Below are 18,560 nucleotides of genomic sequence, written 5' to 3'. Positions count from 1 at the left end.
GAGGCGTTGGAGAAGGGTGATATTAGACCATCCTCGTCACCCTTAGGTGCCGGGTTTTTTTTTGTAGCCAAAAAGGATGGATCATTAAGACCTTGTATTGATTATCGTGCCCTCAACAAAATTACTGTTAAATATCAGTATCCGTTACCCCTGATTTCTGATCTATTCTCCAGAGTTAAAGGTGCTTGCTGGTTTACCAAGCTTGACCTCAGGGGGGCGTATAATCTTATTCGCATTAAGCATGGGGATGAATGTAAGACGGCGTTTAATACTCCGGAGGGACATTTTGAGTACCTGGTGATGCCTTTTGGGCTCACTAATGCCCCTTCTGTCTTCCAGTGCTTCATGAACGATATTTTCCGAGATTTTGTCGATAAATATTTGATTATCTATCTGGATGATATTTTGATCTTCTCCAAGGATTGGGATTCTCATGTGGAACATATTCGGACTGTATTCCGGATCTTGAGGGAGAATTCCCTGTATGTCAAGGGATCTAAATGCCTTTTTGGAGTGCAGAGGATTTCTTTTTTGGGATTTATTTTGTCCTCGTCAATTATTGAAATGGACCCGGCCAAGGTACAGGCCATTCACGATTGGGTTCAGCCCACTTCTTTGAAGGCCCTCCAGAAGTTTTTGGGTTTTGCTAATTTTTATCGGAAATTTATAGCAAAATTTTCTAGTATTGCCAAGCCATTGACTGATTTGACTAAAAAGGGTGCTGATGTGTTAAATTGGTCTCCGGAGGCTGTTTCTTCCTTTCAGGAGCTGAAGCGAAGATTCACCTCCGCCCCGGTTTTGCGGCAACCTGATGTCTCACTTCCATTCCAGGTAGAGGTGGATGCTTCTGAGATTGGTGCAGGAGCTGTTTTGTCCCAAAAGGATCCTGTAACATCTAAAATGAATCCCTGTGCTTTCTTTTCCCGAAAGTTCTCTCCATCTGAACGTAACTATGATGTGGGGAATCGGGAACTGTTGGCCATGAAATGGGCATTTGAGGAGTGGAGACATTGGTTGGAGGGAGCTAAGCATCAAGTCGTGGTCCTCACTGACCACAAGAATTTGATTTACCTAGAGTCGGCTAAGCGCTTGAACCCTAGACAGGCTAGGTGGGCCTTGTTTTTTACACATTTTGATTTTGTGGTTTCTTTTCTTCCTGGAACAAAGAATGTCAAGGCAGACGCCCTCTCTAGGAGCTTCCTTGCTGATTCTCCTGTGGTGACCAAGCCTGCTACCATCTTAGGCGAAGGGGTAGTTCTTTCTGCCATCTCGCCCGATTTGAGACGTGCTCTGGAAGAGTTCCAGGAGGACAAACCTGAGCGTTGTCCCAGTGGAAAGTTGTATGTTCCTGACCAGTGGAAGAAGAGAGTGATGTCTGAAGTTCATTGCTCTGCTTTGGCTGGTCATCCAGGTATTTTTGGTACTAGAGATCTGGTGAGTCGGTTTTTTTGGTGGCCCTCCTTGTCTCGTGATGTCAGGAATTTTGTGCAGTCCTGTGGGACGTGCTCCCGGTCTAAATCGTGTTCTCGCTCTAGTGGGTTGTTGATGCCTTTGCCTGTCCAGAAGAGGCCATGGACCCATATTTCAATGGATTTCATCTCTGATATGCCTGTCTCTCATAGGATGACTGTTATTTGGGTGATTTGTGATAGTTTCTCTAAGATGGTTCATCTTGTACCACTCCCTAAGTTGCCGTCTTCCTCTGAGTTGGTGCCCCTGTTTTTACAACAGGTGGTTCGTTTGCACGGGATTCCTGAGAACATTGTATCTGACAGAGGAGTCCAGTTTGTGTCTAGATTTTGGAGAACTTTCTGTTCCAGACTGGGAATTAAGTTGTCCTTCTCCTCTGCTTTTCACCCTCAGACCAATGGGCAGACAGAGAGAACAAACCAGACCTTGGAGTCATATTTGAGATGTTTTATTTCTGCTGATCAGGATGATTGGGTTTCATTTTTGCCCTTGGCCGAATTTGCTTTGAATAATAGAGCTAGTTCTGCCACTTTGATGTCATCTGTTTTTTGTAACTTTGGGTTTCATCCTCGATTTTCTTCAGGGCAGGTGGAGCCCTCTGCCTGCCCAGGTGTTGACACTGGTGGAGAGAATGCACCAGATCTGGGACCAAGTGGTGGATAAGTTATCTCTCTCCCAGGAGAAGGCCCAGCGGTTTTCCAACCGACATAGGACCATTGGTCCCCAGTTTAAGGTTGGTGATATGGTGTGGTTATCATCAAAAATTATTGCTATGAAGGTGGCTTCTCCTAAGTTTAAGCCTGGATTTATTGGACCTTACAAGATTGTGGAGATTATTAATCCGGTCTCTTTTCGTTTGGCTCTTCCTGTCACATTTAAAATCCATAATGTGTTCCATAAATCTTTGTTGAAGAGGTTTGTTGAACCTGTTGTTCCGGGGGTGGCACCTCCAGACCCTGTATTGGTTGATGGTAACATGGAGTATGAGGTAGAGAAAGTACTGGATTCCCGTCTGGCTAGACGAAGACTCCAGTATTTGGTTAAGTGGAAGGGTTATGGTCAGGAGGATAATTCCTGGGTCTCTGCCTCTGATATTCATGCCAAACGATTGGTGCGTGCCTCTCATCGGGCTCACCCTGATCGCCCTGGTGGTGTAGTTGAGGGTTCGGTGACCCCTCCTCAAGGGGGAGGTACTGTTGTGAGTTCATTTTCCCCTTCATTACTGAGGCCCGAGGAACTCCCTCTTCTGGTTAAGAAAGGTAGTGAGCCTGATTGTCAAACACCTGAGGCTGATGATGAGGACTGGCTGAGTGGAGTTACGGACTGGATATAAGGCTGCCGATGCCCTTCTGCCCTGCGGGTGATTTCTCTGTGGGATCCTTGGAGACCAGTCTGAATTCCTGCTCCTCCAAAGCTAAGTTTGCTGCTCGGCCTTTTGCTTTTGTGCTTTGACTTTGTTTTTGCTTTGTTTTTCTGGATTTCTGCCATTCCCTGCTGGGGTGTGCTGAATTCATTTAGCTCTGTCTTCTGAAAATACCTGAGTGCTGATTCAGTTTTTGAAGCCTAGCTGCTTCAGGGCCTTTTTCATATCAGCTGGTTGGCTTATGTCTTTGATAGGGTTTTGGCAGATTGCAGACAGCAGCCTTCCTGTCCTTTCCTATCTTGGTAGTTTTGGGGCCCTGTCTTTGCTCAGTCTATCTTTCTGTCTGTGTTAGTATTTTCATCTTACTTCACCGTTATTATATGTTGGGGGCTGCCTATTGCTTTGGGGTCTGCTCTGGGGCAGTTTAGATTTCCCCTTTCTTTCTTTAGGCCTATGTATTTCTCCGGCTGTGATCGAGGGGTCTAGGGCATCGTAGGAACCCCCCACGGCTACTGCTAGTTGTGTTGATAGGTTCAGGGGTCTGCAATCTGACAGTTGCCAACTTCTCTGGTTTTCTGGACTTAGCTTGTATTTCTGCTTTTGCCTCCTACGGTGACTCATTCATAACAGACAACTGTCGATCGGGCGGCGTTATTCCCACGAACCTCCGAACAGCTTCCATGAAGGCAAAGTGTTTGGTTTCCGGGGGCAGTATGGTTGCAAAGCTGAACCTTAAAGGAATGTCCAGAAGGGCACCACCAGGAGTGGAGCCTGCGGCTTAATTCGACTCCACCCGGGAAACCTCAACCATGCAAACTACAGAAAAGATGGACAGATTGCAAGCTTTGTCAATTCAGTGGATGGTGGTGGATGTCCGTTTTTAGTTGTGCTAGCGATTTGTCAGCTTAATTCCGTTAACGAATGAGACTCCAGCATGCCCCCGAGGTAAGCGTCACTAAAGGGAAGCGCAAGGCTCTGGCACGCGAGATCGAGCAATAACAGGTCTGTCATGCCCTTACATGTCCGGGGCTGCATGCGCGCTACCCTGAAATGACCAGCGTGTGTCGCTTACAGGTGCAGATAACCCGCTGAGCACCGTTAGTGATGGGGATCTGGGATTCCAATTCTTCCCCTCGAACGAGGATTTCCCAGTAAGCGCAGGTCAACCAGAATTCCGGAATAAGGCCTTACCGGCATTCCAGAAAGAATGGAAAAATTAAGTGTCCAAACCACAGGTGCTGTAGCTTGCTTAACAGCTGGGCTCCTATGCTGAGTAGCACGCAGTTCTTACATAAACAGGCGGCATAGCTTGGTTCACGGGTGGGCAACTCTGCTGAGTAGCAGACAGTGCTTACATAAACAGGCAGCATAGCTAGGTTCACAGGTGGGCTCCTCTGCTGAGCAGTAGACACCGGTACTAGTCCCAAAGTATTCACTGGGCTAAATGGAGTTAAAAAATGGTTCTTACATAAACAGGCGGCAGAGCTTGGTTCACGGGTGGACTCCTCTGATGAGTAGCAGACACAGTTACTAGGCCCAAAGTATTAACTGTGCTAAATGCAGTCAAAAACTGGTTCTTTCATAAACAGGCAGCATAGCTAGGTTCACTGGTGGGCTCCTCTGCTGAGTAGCAGACAGTGCTACAAGGCCCTAAAGGATTTTCTGGACAAGATGCGGTAAACAATTATTAGAAACACACATGGTGTAGCTCCTTGACAGGTGTACTACACCGCTTGCTACTACACACCGCTACTATGCCATGAAACAGTCTATTAACATTGAAAACCATTATTAATGTGAAAATGAAGTTACGCTTTTGGTGAACGAACCGTTCTCAAACGGAACCTCGAACAGCCGAATTTTAAGCAAAGTGTTTGAGTTTGATGAACGGCTCGAACACCGCCCAAAACAGCTGGAATTTTAACTTGGTGAATAGGTCGACTCGAACACCGCTCATCTCTAATCAGGAGGCAGACTCAGACATTATCAGGCCCAGTATGGATTCTACAAGATTGTAGAAAGTTGAGAAAGGGTACAGTATCACCGGATAACAGGTATATATATATAGCATAGTTTACACATTAAAAACCTATGTCTATATATCAGGAGGCAGACTCAGACGGTCTCAGGCCCAGTATGGATTCAACGTGATTGTAGAAAGTTGAGAAAGGGTACAGTATCACTGGATAGCAGGTATATAGCATAGTTTAAACATTAAAAATCTGCGTGTATGTTTCCGGAGTCCGAAAAAGACACTCACATCCTCAGTATGGATTAGACAAGAATCTAAAAAGTAGAAAAAGGGTTATGTATTCGAAGCATACACCAGTATACACTGTTGGGGTATTTTTCAATCTTTATATATATTTCAGTCTCAGTAAGAGAGTCCAGACACTCCGCAAGAGGAAACGAGATGGATACAAGTACAGACGGAAAGTCGAGTGATTGCAGAAATTTTGGAATTACTAATCACGGGAAAAACTCCCGGGAGAATTCTCAGAGGCGATGCTGACCCTCAATTACTTTGTCTGTGGAGACAGCGAATACAGTACTTGTGAAGAAAGGTTTGCTGTATCGCAGTACCATGGAACCCATCACCGTTATTCATCTCCATCAAATTGTGATCACAGGGAGAGATGCAGACATTGTCCTCACTGCCTATCATGATCTGTCAGGTAACTTTGGAGTGCAAAAGACACAAGCCACAGGCCGTAGGCGATTCTATTGGATTGGCAGGAGAGGACACATTTAAAAATGTGGGCAGGAATGTCACACATCTGTGAGTCCAAAAACCGTGAAAGCTGATGATAAACCACCACTGCATGTCAATGTCAGTCGACGTCCATAACAAATGGAAGCCATTGATCATCTGAAGATAGAGCCCAGCAGGACAGGGCATAGCTACGTCTTAACCATCATCTATCATTTCACCAAATTTGTATTGGCAGTCCCAGTGAAGTATTTAACAGGCCAGACTACACAGTGGTGGAGCAGGGAGAGGTAAGTATTGCAAATGCTGGTGCCCTGAGCAAGCAGGGGGGCCCACTCATGGCCGGCGGTACTGGCACAGGACCCCTCATAGTACGCCGATGTGTCTGATGGCGGGTGTGCACCCCCACCGTCAGAGACACTTGATTGTACTATGAGGGACCCTGTGCCAGTGCTGTTGCCCAAGAGTGGGCCCACCCACTTGTCCAGAGCAACGGCACTCGCACGGGTGTGTTCGCCAGGTGGTGACCCCGGCCCTGTGGGGGGAGGCAGCCCAGTTAGGGAGGTGGAAAAAATGGCATATGTTGATGTTGGACATTCAGCAGCTGCAAATGGAGTAATTGGAGAAGTCCGCGGAAGAGGAGGACAAAAGCGAGCCGTTTTTCTGGCAACCTACGTGTCAGCAGGGGAGGGTGGGACAAAATCCTTTGAAACCCATGCATGGTTCATTTTAATGAAGGTTAGATCATCAACATTTTGGGTCAACAGACGGGTCCTTTTTTCTGTCAGGATTGATCCAGCAGCACTGAAGACTCTTTCAGATAGCACACTAGCAGCAGGGCAAGCGAGCTCCTGTAAGGCATATTGTGTCAATTCAGGCCAGGAGTCAAGTTTACTGGCCCAATAGTCAAAGGGGAATGACCGGTGAGGGAGAACATCGATATGGGAGGAGAAGTAGTTTGTTACCATAGTTGACAACAGCTGTCTCCTGTCACTTTCAATCGATGCAGTATTACCAGTCGTGTGAGCGGTACTTGAAAAATCAGTCCACAAGATGGTCATGAAACCCCTGTGTCCAACGCCACTTTGGCTGTGTGCACCACGAACACCTCTTCCATGTTGCCCCCTATGGCTCGTGGGAGAAACATCACCGCCGCTGTGTGCTGGGAATACCTCAAACAGTTTACCAGAGTTGCTTGTTTGTTAGCCAATATTATCTCTAGGCTCTCCTGTGGCATGATGTTGTGTAATTTGCCTTTGTAGCGTGGATCGAGGATGCTGGCCAGCCAGTAGTCATCATCCTTCATCATTTTGGCAATGCGGGGGTCCCTTTTTAGGATCCGCAAGGCATAATCGCACATGTGGGCCAATGTTCCAGGTGTCAATAATGCACTGCCACTGCTGGGTGGAGGAGCACTTTCTGGAAAATCCACATCCCTACAGTCACACACAAACCCTGTACCTGACCTTGGAACGCCAACATTTTCTCTTGCCCCATGAGAAGCATCCTCCTGCCCAAAATAATCTTCCCCCTCATCCTCCTCCTCCTTCCCTTCCTCTTCTTCCTCCACCTCGTCCAGGACAGTTCCCTTACCAGACAATGGCTGACTGTCAGCAAGGCTTCCTTCCTCCTCCTCCTGTTCCTCCTCTGCTACAGACGCCTGTTCATTAATGTGCGTCAAACTTTGCATGAGCAGACGCATAAGTGGGATACTCATGCTAATGATGGCGTCATCAGCGCTTACCAGCCGTGTGCATTCCTCAAAACATTGAAGGACTTTACAGAGGTCTTTCAGCTTTGACCACTGCACACCCGACAATTCCATGTCTGCCCTCAAACTGCCTTCCCGTGTATCCTCCCACAAATGCATTACAGCCTGCCTCTGTTCGCACAGCCTCTGAACCATGTGCAGGGTGGAGTTCCACCTTGTTGCAACGTCTATAATTAGGCGGTGCTTGGGGAGGTGGAGCAATCGCTGCAGCTTCTACATACGACTGGAGTGTACGGGCGAGCGACAGATGTGCGAGCACAGTCTTCGCACCTTATGGAGCAGGGATGTTAACTCCGGATAATTATTAAGAAAGCACTGCACCACCAGGTTCAATGTGTGAGTCAGGCAAGGTATGTGTGTGAGTTTTGCAAGGCTTATGGCTGCCACAAAATTACGGCCGTTATCACTGACTACCTTGCCTGGCTCAAGATGTAGACTGCCAAGCCATGACTCGGTTTGTTGCTGCAAGTAGTCGGCCAGTACCTCCGCAGTGTGTCTGTTGTCGCCCAAAGACATCATCTTTAACACAGCCTGCTGACGCTTACCACTAGCTGCTCGATAGTGGGACACCTCGTGTGCAACACTGACAGCTGCGGATGGAGTGCTCATGCGACTGCGCTCTGTGGACGAGCTTTCGTTTATAGAGGAGGAGGAGGCCCGAAAGCCTACAGGCAACTGTTTTCTATACCGTTAGCTAGGCAGCACTGTTCCACCGCTGCTGTGCCCCATGGAGCCTGCATCCACCACATTAACCCAGTGTGCAGTGATGGACACGTAACGGCCTTGGCCATGTCTACTGGACCATGCATCTGTTGTGAGGTGCACCTTTCCACTCACTGATTGCTTGAGGGAATGAACAATGTGGTCTTTCATATGCAGGTGGAGGGCTGGGATGGCTTTTTGAGAAAAGTGCCGACTGGGTAGGTCATAGCATGTGACAGCGTAGGCCATGAGCTCGCGGAAAGCTTCGCTTTCAACCAAACGGTAGGGCATCATCTCTAATGAGATTAGTTTGGCAATGTAGACGTTCAAACACAGTGTACGAGGGTGAGAGGATGAGCACTTTCTTGTCCTACTCAGAGTGTCTGGTAGGGTGAGCTGTACTGGAGCGCTGCATATGGGGGAACTAGCGGTGGACCGGACGGAGTGAGAGGGGGTTGGTGATGTTATTGGTGTTGATTGCCTAGATTCAGTGTTGTGTTGCAAAACCATTGTGATTCCCTGAGTGCTTTGGCCTTACAACAACACCTCAAAATTTTGTGCTGGTGGTGTGCTTAACGGTGGCAGTGGTGTTACAGTGGGGGAAGTGATGGAGCATTGCTGGCTACCTTTAGTCGGAGCAGGTGCACATGTGCTACCTGACATTTTGTAGTCCGTCCACGCTTGCAAGTGCATGTTGGTTAAATGTCGAAACATGCAACTGATATTCAAATTTCTGAGTTGTTTACCTCGGCTAAAGGTCCTTCCGCTCTTCTTACAGGTAACCTTTGCCTCATCAGTAGGATTTTGGACAAAGAAGTGCCACACTGCACTCTTCCTACTATGGTAAACATTTTCTGGCCTTGCACGCTCTGCTAACTTGACTGTCTGGCCAAGCTGTCCTGCAATTCTTTTATTTTTTGGTCCACGTTTTTGGACAGCTACGGGCCTGCCAGATAACCGCTGCTGCGATGTCAATGCCTGTTGCGGATCCTTCTCCTTATCTGAACTATTTCCAGTGCCACCCTCCTCCCCCAATGGATGCCAATCCAGGTCAAGAACTGGGTCCTCCATCACCTCCTCTTCAAAGTCATCTGCACCTTCCTCTTTACCTTCCTCTGTTTCACCGTGTAAGGTGGTATAGTATGCGGGAAGGGGCACCTGAGTTTCGTCAGGGTCAGATTGTGGCTCAGTAGAGTGCGAGGGCAATGTAGTGCTCTGGGTCAATGTACCAGCAGAATCATCTAGCAGTGACTGTGCATCAGTGCACTCCATGTCAGATTCATCTTGGACTGGAGAATTCAGGATTTGACTGGATAACCCAGGCATGGTATGTGAAAAGAGCTCCATAGAGTAATCTGAAGTGTCGACTGCCGCATCCTTTACTTTTGGTGGGGGTGAAGGACACAAGGAAAGGTGTTTTTCCTGACCAGAATCCTGCACTGACGACTCTGTGCTTGCAGGTTTGGAACGTTCAGAAGAGGAGGCAATAGAGCTGGTGGCTGTTTCGGCAATGTACGCCAAAACCTGTTCCTGATGCTCCGGCTTTAAAAGCGGTTTTCCTACTCCAAGAAAAGGGAACCTTACAGGCCTTCTTGGGCCAGACGATGACACAGGCTCAACACCTCCTGCCTTAGCTGCTATTGTGCTTTTGCCAGAACCAGCCGATGCACCACCACCATCAGTACCAGCCGTGCCTCCCTGCCCATGTCCGTGGCCTCTTCCACCACACTTCCTCATGTTTGGGAAAATGTACCCAAAATACCAGCAGAGAGATGGTACTGTATGAGGAGCGTCCAGCTGTGTAAGGTGTATTAAAAAAATTAAATCTACGTATATTTTTTGTTAGTCACAGACGCTCTCCCAGTATGTATTTGACCGTAATACAACAAGCAGATATACGGTACTGTAGCAGAAGTGTACAACTGGATACGTTTTTCTGTGTAACTAACCATCTCCGCATATGTATTTAAAGAGTGTCACACACACACGCTGTCTCTGTATAGTTTGGACCGTTATCAAACAGCACATATACTAAACTGTTTGCAAAGCCGACAGCTCTATTCGGTGTAGGTCTGGAAAACAGGCAAATCGCCTCGGCTTGTTTTTCCAGAGTCACACACAGATAGCTTGTATTTGTCCGTGATCCCAGCTGGTACACGGTAGTGTGTAAGGAGCGTACACCGCTATCCAGTGTCTGTATTGAAGATTGTAAATCTCAGGCTATGTTTATACGGAGTGACACACGCTGTCTCTGTATAGTTTGGACCGTGATCAAACAGCACATATACTAAACTGTTTGCAAAGCCGACAGCTCTATACGATGTAGGTCTGGAAAACTGGCAAATTGTGTCGGCTTGTTTTTCCAGGGTCACACACAGATAGCTTGTATTTGTCCGTAATCCCAGCAGGTAAATGAGCAGAACAAAATAATAAAAGTTGGAGTGCTTTGGAAAAAAGCAGTTTGAACAGCAGTGTGCACACACCAATGCAGCTATCAGGTAGCCTTAAAAGGCAGCCTAATCACCACCAGCGCTGCTGCACACAACTAAAATCCTTCACTTTCACTGCACACTAACTGTGCAGTGAAAAGCGCTAGCAGCAGAAGTATTTTCTTCTTCCCTGCCTAACGCACTCCCTATTCAGCATCAGAAGCAGCACCTCTCCCTGTTCTAAGATCGGCAGAAGTAAGATGGCGGTCGGTGGTCACTGCCTTTTATAGCCCCTGTGATGCCACACAAAGCCAATCACTTCAATGCCCTTCTCTAAGATGGTGGTGGCCGCTGCACATGTCATCACGTTGCCCACAGTTTGCGTCCTCCATCATTGGCTGAAAAAAGGCGCTGGAAGCATAATTTGAAACGCGACTTTGGAGCGCAGATCAGCGACCTCATGGCCGACCTCACGCTATGGTTGGGTTTCGTTTCATGAAAACTGACTTTGGCGAAAGTTGGTGATTTTTGAATTTGACCGACCCGTTTCGCTCAACTCTGGTCAGAAGGCTAATGAATACAAATTTCAGAAAACTGACCATCACATCCAAACATAGACTAGGTGTGAACAGGTGCTTACTTAGATTCACCACTCATATTTATACAATTAAATAAATAAGGTAACACTCTGTAGCACCATAGCTTGCAAACATGAAATATGAAACTTAAACTGCATAAGGCTAGGTTCACATTTGCGGATGGCTGAGCTGGGGAGGGCTGCGGACTTCCTCAGTGAAGCTCTGCCCACTGCCACACCTCCTCCGGTCAGCTCCGCCTACGTATGCATGTGGCCTGCCTACCTATCTTTAACATTGGGTACGCAGGCAGAGCGGATGTATGCGGATGCCTCCTCATGCGTCGTTTTGGCAATGCGGCAACCGCATCAAATTGCGACATGTTGCATTTGACGCGGGTCACTGGATCATCAAAACGACACATGCGGAGGCATCCACATACATCCGCACGGCCTGCGTACCCATTGTTAAAGATAGGTACGCAGACTGCATGCAGACGTAGGCGGAGCCGACCGGAGGAGGTGCGGCAGAGGGCGAAGCTTCACAGAGGATGTCCACAGCCCTTCACAGCTTGCCCATCCGCAAATATGAACCCGGCCTCACTGCATTAGAAATATGAAAAATTGAGAATGTTTAACGCATAAATTGGCCAATTCATGTGTACCTGGAAGCCACGTTAAGGCTGCGGTGTTGCTATCAGTATGTCAAGAGTGGCAGAAGAGGGTTGCATTGACAATCCAACACAATGGGCAGCACTTTGAACACATTTTCTAAGTGGTCATAAACTTGTAAATAACTCATGAAAGAATAAAGTTATGTTAAAACCAAGTACACCATTGTTTTTCTTGTGAAATTCTCAATAAGTTTGATGTGTCACATGACACTCTTCCCATTGAAAAAAATAATAGCCGACTTCAAAATGGCTGCCATGGTCACCACTCATCTTGAAAAGTTTCCCCCCTCCCATATACTAATGTGCCACAAACAGGAAGTTGATATCACCAACCATTACCATTTTATTTAAGTGTATCCATATAAATGGCCCACCGTGTATATATATTTTATTTATTATTTTCTAATTTTTTGTTTTATACTTTTATATTTTTTTTTACTTTTTTACTTAGTCCAGATAAGGGACTCTCACTTTTACAGCTGTGAACGCTTTTATAAAACATTGCAATGCACGAGCATTGCAATGGATTATAGCTGTCAGTGCTGCACTGACACAAGTTTCCGTAGTTAGATCATGCGCTGCGCATGATCTAACTAACTTGCTAGAGCCTGGTGACCCGGATGTCATCATAGCGCCATCGGGTCATCAGGGCCTCTGAGATGACATCGAGGGGATGCCAATCGGAGGACAGAGGTGGCCCCCTCCCTCTGCCTGCCTTCTAATTGCTGCAATCGATATCTGCGACATCACTCCTGGCAGTGAGTGCCGGGTGTCAGCTGTGATATCAGCTGATCACCCAGTGGCAATCGTGCGTACACAGCTTCTGTGCGTTTAAGTTCAGGAAGCACTTCCCAACCATGATGTACTGGGTATGTCCAAGGTCGGGAAGGGGTTAAGCACCAGCCCCCTTTTAAAGCATCCAGTTTGCTCCTATAATTCAATCAGCACGATAGATTGATATCAGCTGCCTTGTCCTCATTACCTCTTTCTCCTGAGCTGACAAGAAAATCACTGAAATTATATAAGCAGGTCATTTTGTGGCAGGGCTGACATTCTGTGGAAATATATATTTAATTTAATTTTCCTGCCAAGGAATGACTTTGGATTTTGTTTTTGCTATTCATCTGATCACTCTTTATAACAACCTAGAGCTAATGCAAACTGCCATTATAAAAATTGAAGAAGCAACCTTTGTGAAAACCAAAATGTGTATCACTCTTAAAACTTTTCCCACTACTGTAGGCTGCATACAAAAATTCCATCAAAAGCTATGCAAATATGTACTGTATTTTTCAGACTATAAGATGCACCGGACCATAAGACGCAACCTAAATTTTCAGAAGGAAATTAGGGAAAAAAATAATGTGTCAAAAGGGGGTCCGTCTTACAGTCCAAATTCAGCTTACCTGGAAGGGATTGTCACAGGTGGAGGAGTGGTCACAGGGGTCGTTTGGTGGTCCAGGTAGGTGCGGTGGCCTCCGGGAAATCTCATCCCAGGCTGGTGCGGTGGCGGTGCTCTGTGTTGCAGCGGTGCCCTGTGCAGTGGCAGTGCTCTGTGGGGTGGCTTGGGCTCTGTGGGGTGGCTTGGGCTCCGCGGGGTGGCTTGGGCCCCGTGAGGTGGCTTAGGCCCTGTGGGGTGGCATGAGTTCTGTGGGTTGGCAGGCTCTGTGGGGCAGCAGCACTCTGTCCTGGGGCGGTAGCGCTCTGTCCTGGGGTGGCAGCGGCTCTCTGTGCTGCGTGGGGGGCTCCGCCGGCATTTCATCAAAGCCCAGAAGCCTCACAGCTCCGTTGTTGCGACGCGGAGGCCTCCGGAAAGATGGCCGCCAGGGGCGGTGCATGCTCAGGTTCAGATTTCGGCAACGAGATCTCGGAATATGAGATCTCGGGACAAGATCTCATTGCCAAGATCTGAATGTGAGCATCTTGGCAAAGCGATCTTGTCCCAAGATCTCGTCTTCCGAGATCTCGTTGCTGAAATCTGAACCTGAGCATGCACCGCCCACGGTGGCCATCTTTCCGGAGGCCACCATGTCGCAGCAACAGAACTGCGGGGGCTTTCCGGCTTTGACGAAATACCGGCGGAGCCCCCCACACAGCACAGATCTCCACTGCCACCACACCACAGAGCCCCAATACCATCTCACCACAGAGCACAGCCACCGCCGCACCACAGCCGTACTACAGGTGGGAAGGGAGGTTGCATTGGGACCGCCGCCACCGGGACCACTGCTGCCACAGGATTTGTAAGTATATTGCGACCATAAGACGCACCCCCATTTTCCCCAAAAATTTTTTGGGAACAAAGTGCGTCTTATGGTCCGAAAAATACGTATTAATTGCATACATAGTATTTGCACACATCAATAATTAATGCATAGAATAACTCACAGCTGAGACATAATGGTTTTAAAACTCTTTATTCCGATACCAAAGTGAGCAGAGACCAAGACATACAGGGATTCAGTTCAATATCCCTACAGCAAGTGTCACAACCAACACAATAATGGTCGTGAGATGACATGTTCTTCATTCCCCTGAATATAGCACCAATATGAAGAAAATATTTTAACCCTTCACTTTCCGGACAATTGTATCAGGCTCGGGATTACATATAAGATTGTACCAAGTTTCTGTAATTCCCTGCCGGTAGAAAAGAAGACCTTATGGTCCCTGTGACACTTGCTTTTCCCTGCTTGATTTTGCTAAATTAAAATTAAGGAAATATTAGAACAACATCCCGGCTTATTGGAGCAAACTCAAATTTCACCTTTACATTTAATCCTGTCAATATGATATTATCAAATGACTTATGTGTTTCTCCAAACTTATCGATATCATTGTAATGAATGCAGGGGCATAACTATTTAGTGTCATACCAGGATCCTGGTGCCTAACGGGGCCCAATGGCACATCTAAGATGATATCTGTGCTAGAAATGAGATATGATAGTTGGAGGGCCACATTTTGAATTTTGCATTCAGAGCTTGGAGCATAAAGTTGTGCCTCTAGATGAGTTGAATTTTGAGTAATGAAAGAATTTTTGAACCAAATTTCAAAATGGAGAATTACACTCAAAACATTGTAGGTGAGTGTAATTGTTGTCTTAACAAATTTTTAGTCTTTTTTTGGTGTCATTCAGATTTTAGGTGATGCGCTATACATGGTAATTATTATTATTTTTTTTAATTGCCATTTGATCTACAATATCAAATAAGGCGCCACCACTTTCAAAAACTTCTGTCTAGTGTCAATATTGCTGTACATCTCCACAGCATCCCATCTTATTATCACCTACAAGCTCTTTCTTTTAAAATGGATTATGGTCACCTATACACAGAAAATGCTTTGGGAATAAACAACTTGTAAAACCACACAATGAATGAACCAGGAATGGGTCCAAAAGACAACCAAGCCAAAGAACATAAAAGCTCTTAAAAATATATGCCTTATTAATAATTATTAAAAAGAACAAGTGTTCAAAAAACAACCCAAGTGAAGGAAAACCCTCACTTGGGTTGTTTTTTTGAACACTTGTTCTTTTTAATAATTATTAATAAAACATTTATTTTTAAGGGGTTTTGTGCTCTTTGGTTTAGTTGAATAAGCAACTTAAGCTGAATTTGCACCAGATGACCGTAGGTACTAAACAACCAGCGATCATCAACTTGTGTGCTGATTTGCGTTTTTTTTATTACTTTTTTTTAGACAGGCAAACTTCTTTTAATATGCACACAGAACAATCAGTAATAGATCCTTCAGTGCGCATAGGCTTCCATTTTTCTCGGCAGCACAGGTTCTGTTTACAAAGAATAATGTGCTGCCGAGAACGACAGTCTCTTAAGTAACTTAAAAGATCATCTCACTGGACAATCGAGCGTGTAGCTTGTTTGTTGGGTGAGCAACGATTATTAGGAAACGAGAGTTAATAGGAACACTAATTGCTGACAATTATGCCGTGTAAATGCACCTTTAGAACCAGTAGCGATCGAGCAAGGATCAGACACATGGCAAAAACCATAAAGTGGAAGATTTTACCTATGATCCCATGGTTGGAGTAGCTCAAAAAATGACCATATGCATTTATATTTTTATAGCATCGCTTCTTTACGTTTGTTCTAAGGCACTCTTGGTGATACATCATAAAATTACAGATTATAGTGGTCCTATCTATTTCAAAGTAGTATCCAAATTTGCAGTGTTTCCAATGTCTTAATTGTGTCATGAAGAGATTTAATGGTAATCTAGGTAATATAGTATGTTTACAGAAAAGATTTCAAACAAAAATGTTAAAACATTGAATTTCTAAAAAAAACATTGTGATATTTCTGGATTCAATTGAAATTTTGCTAAATTTTGCCAAACTTTATGGCAGTTTAGCCATATGGCCTGTATTTATGGCTGCATTTTAACTTCCTTTTAATGCCTGAAAAATCCAGAACAGCCTTAAGTCTGTTGAGCCAAACTTAGCTCCTTATAGAACCCTTTAGTCATCCAAATTTCTTCTGTAAAAAAGTTATAGATCTAAGTTCTACCATAGCATTGTAATTTGGATGCTAAAATGCAGCCATATTGTCTGTGTATGGACATCTGAATTTACCGGACAGTTATGAGTGCAGACATATTGCACACATAGCACTTGTTGCACATCTCTCATACCTTTCAAAAGATTAGAACAGAAATGAACACCTGAAATATCATTGATGATATCTTATTTTAATGTTTCCCTGTAAGCATCAGATATTCCATTTCTACAGGGGAGGAACCAAAATGAATGGGTGTTTTATTTCATATCTACGTTGCAAGATGTAAAATATTAGGATCAATTCGAAAGTGGCCTTTACAAAAAATTCTCTTCTATGATGATTTAAATTTTCTTTAAATGGTATGAGAGTCTGTGATAAAAAATAAGGATGCAATTACAACCTACACTGGAAAGTTGTACCCATTCGTTATTTTCTTAGCTCACAGTGCATATGGCCAAGGGGCAATTCAGGCCCATTGTGTCAAGAACAGTTGGGCTGTAAAATTACTGGCGTTTCAGAGATACCCTGCGGCTGATGGTCTTGTAGAAAACACCTCGAAGTAGAGAGGAGTAGTCAGGGATTCGGAACAAGCTCCTTTCACTGAAGACAACTTTAGAATCTGCAGGGGCGCCAGTTAGAATTACTCGTAGATTATTTTCTTGGGGGCGACTTCCTACTGACAAAACAGTGATTTCAATTCCTGCAGCCCGGGCGTCTTGCACAGCCTTTAGAAGAGTGTCCTCTGCTTGGGTATTTCCATCTGAGAACAACAGCACCTTCTTGCTCGCTCCAGCGGCTGCATCTTCACGATAGAGGTCTGTCACTGCACGAAGAGCTGCTCCTACATCTGTGCCTCCGTTGATGAATTTCATCTTATCTATTGCACTTACAACCTCTGTGTAATTGGACAAGAACTGTACTTCGACTTGTTGTTCATTCTGACCACTGTACTGCACTACTGAAAGGCGCACAGAGTCAAATCCCGGACTTTCCGCATTTAGGAAACGTTGTGCAATGCGTCGTACAAAACCTTTGCTCATCTCAAAGTTTCGGCTTCCAACACTGGTAGAACTATCCACAAGTAAAGTGATGTCAGCAGGAGCCTCAAATTTGACTGTGAAAAAAAGGAAAGAAATTATATATCGGGTCTTTACAGGATGAAATGGGCAAAGAGACCCAACAGTCTTTACAGGAGCACAGTTTGTAGATGCTTTTAAAATATTAATGTAGACTGAATGCGAAAACATATAAATCAGAAGACACGAAATTCAATGGTAAGATACTTACTGGCACAAGTGTAATCTGGGCACTTCTTTTCTGTAAGAAGAATACATTCAATGTTAGCGAATAGATACATCTTCTATGAGTGGTTTTTGTGAAATTGCATGTGATTTTGGTTGTGCCTCTCTTACCTTTGCAGATATGAGCAGTAACATTCTGTAGGAATCCATCTTCTAGCAACTCGGCATAACTTGTCCTCTGTAAAGATAACCCCTTTGTAGTTGGTGCTCCACCGCAAGCAATTTCGCCCAGTTGGTCAGGGTTGGCAGGAGATTGGAAGATATCTCCTACTCCAAGAGAAACCACCTGTTGAACATATAAGATATAAGCTATAATAAAACAGTATTCAGACAGCCCAAGAACACCGCCAGCTTGTGTATGGGTGCACAATCAGAAGTCCAGGTACCCTTTCCAGATGATATCACGGCAAACAAAGGAAAATGTCAACATCCAGTAGAAAATAAAGAGTACAATTGTTTTTTTATATCTCATTATGTCACCACTGATCGGCCTACACAAAGACCTTTATCGAGTGCAAACGGAAGATACACCAATGATATATTTAACAGGTGTTCCACAAGTCATAGTGTAAAGTGCTCACGTGTATACGACAAGTAATCACTGCGATAAAAGTTTATTATACACTCATGATCAGCATAAAAACATCAGAAAATACTAATTTTCTATAATCTGCAACATACTGCATTTATAATCGCTTAATAAGCTGAGATTTGTGACTTTCACAGTCGCAATCCTGCCAATCAACTGTGCATAAACCGGCATTGTTGTGCATCCAATGTGCATGTCCGAGGGGGAATATCACTATGTTCTAGCACCATAAACACCTTAGAACATGGCGATATTCTAAATCTGGAAAATAATACATTTAAAAAATCCTTACATAACGTCAGATTTGTGACTTGCGCATGCTGACGATAAACTGTGCATGCACTGGCATCGGTGTGCAGCATTTGTGCATGTCCAAGAGGGAATATCACTTTGTTCTATCACCATAAAACCTTCAGAACATAGTGATGTTCCATAATCTGAAACATCCTGCAGT

General features: G+C 45.2%; 1 protein-coding gene across 1 annotated transcript in view; it reads right to left on the bottom strand.

Annotated features, from left to right (window-relative positions):
• Positions 1–14,094: 14,094 nt before the first annotated feature.
• Positions 14,095–18,560, bottom strand: part of COL6A1 (collagen type VI alpha 1 chain) — a 92,024-nt gene continuing 87,558 nt past the window's right edge. The window contains exons 33-35 of the mRNA XM_073577517.1: positions 17,629–17,803; positions 17,504–17,533; positions 14,095–17,330 (exon numbers count right to left, since the gene is read on the bottom strand). Coding sequence (XP_073433618.1) covers positions 16,720–17,330; positions 17,504–17,533; positions 17,629–17,803 — 816 coding nt within the window. The 3' untranslated portion in view covers positions 14,095–16,719. The remainder of the gene's footprint in view (positions 17,331–17,503; positions 17,534–17,628; positions 17,804–18,560) is intronic.

Source organism: Dendrobates tinctorius, unplaced genomic scaffold (genome assembly GCF_039654945.1).
Source record: "Dendrobates tinctorius isolate UK_male_01 unplaced genomic scaffold, ASM3965494v1 ptg000056l, whole genome shotgun sequence".
Classification (NCBI taxonomy): domain Eukaryota; kingdom Metazoa; phylum Chordata; class Amphibia; order Anura; family Dendrobatidae; genus Dendrobates; species Dendrobates tinctorius.
Note: the sequence above shows the minus strand (reverse complement) of the source record. Positions and strands in the feature narration are given on the sequence as shown.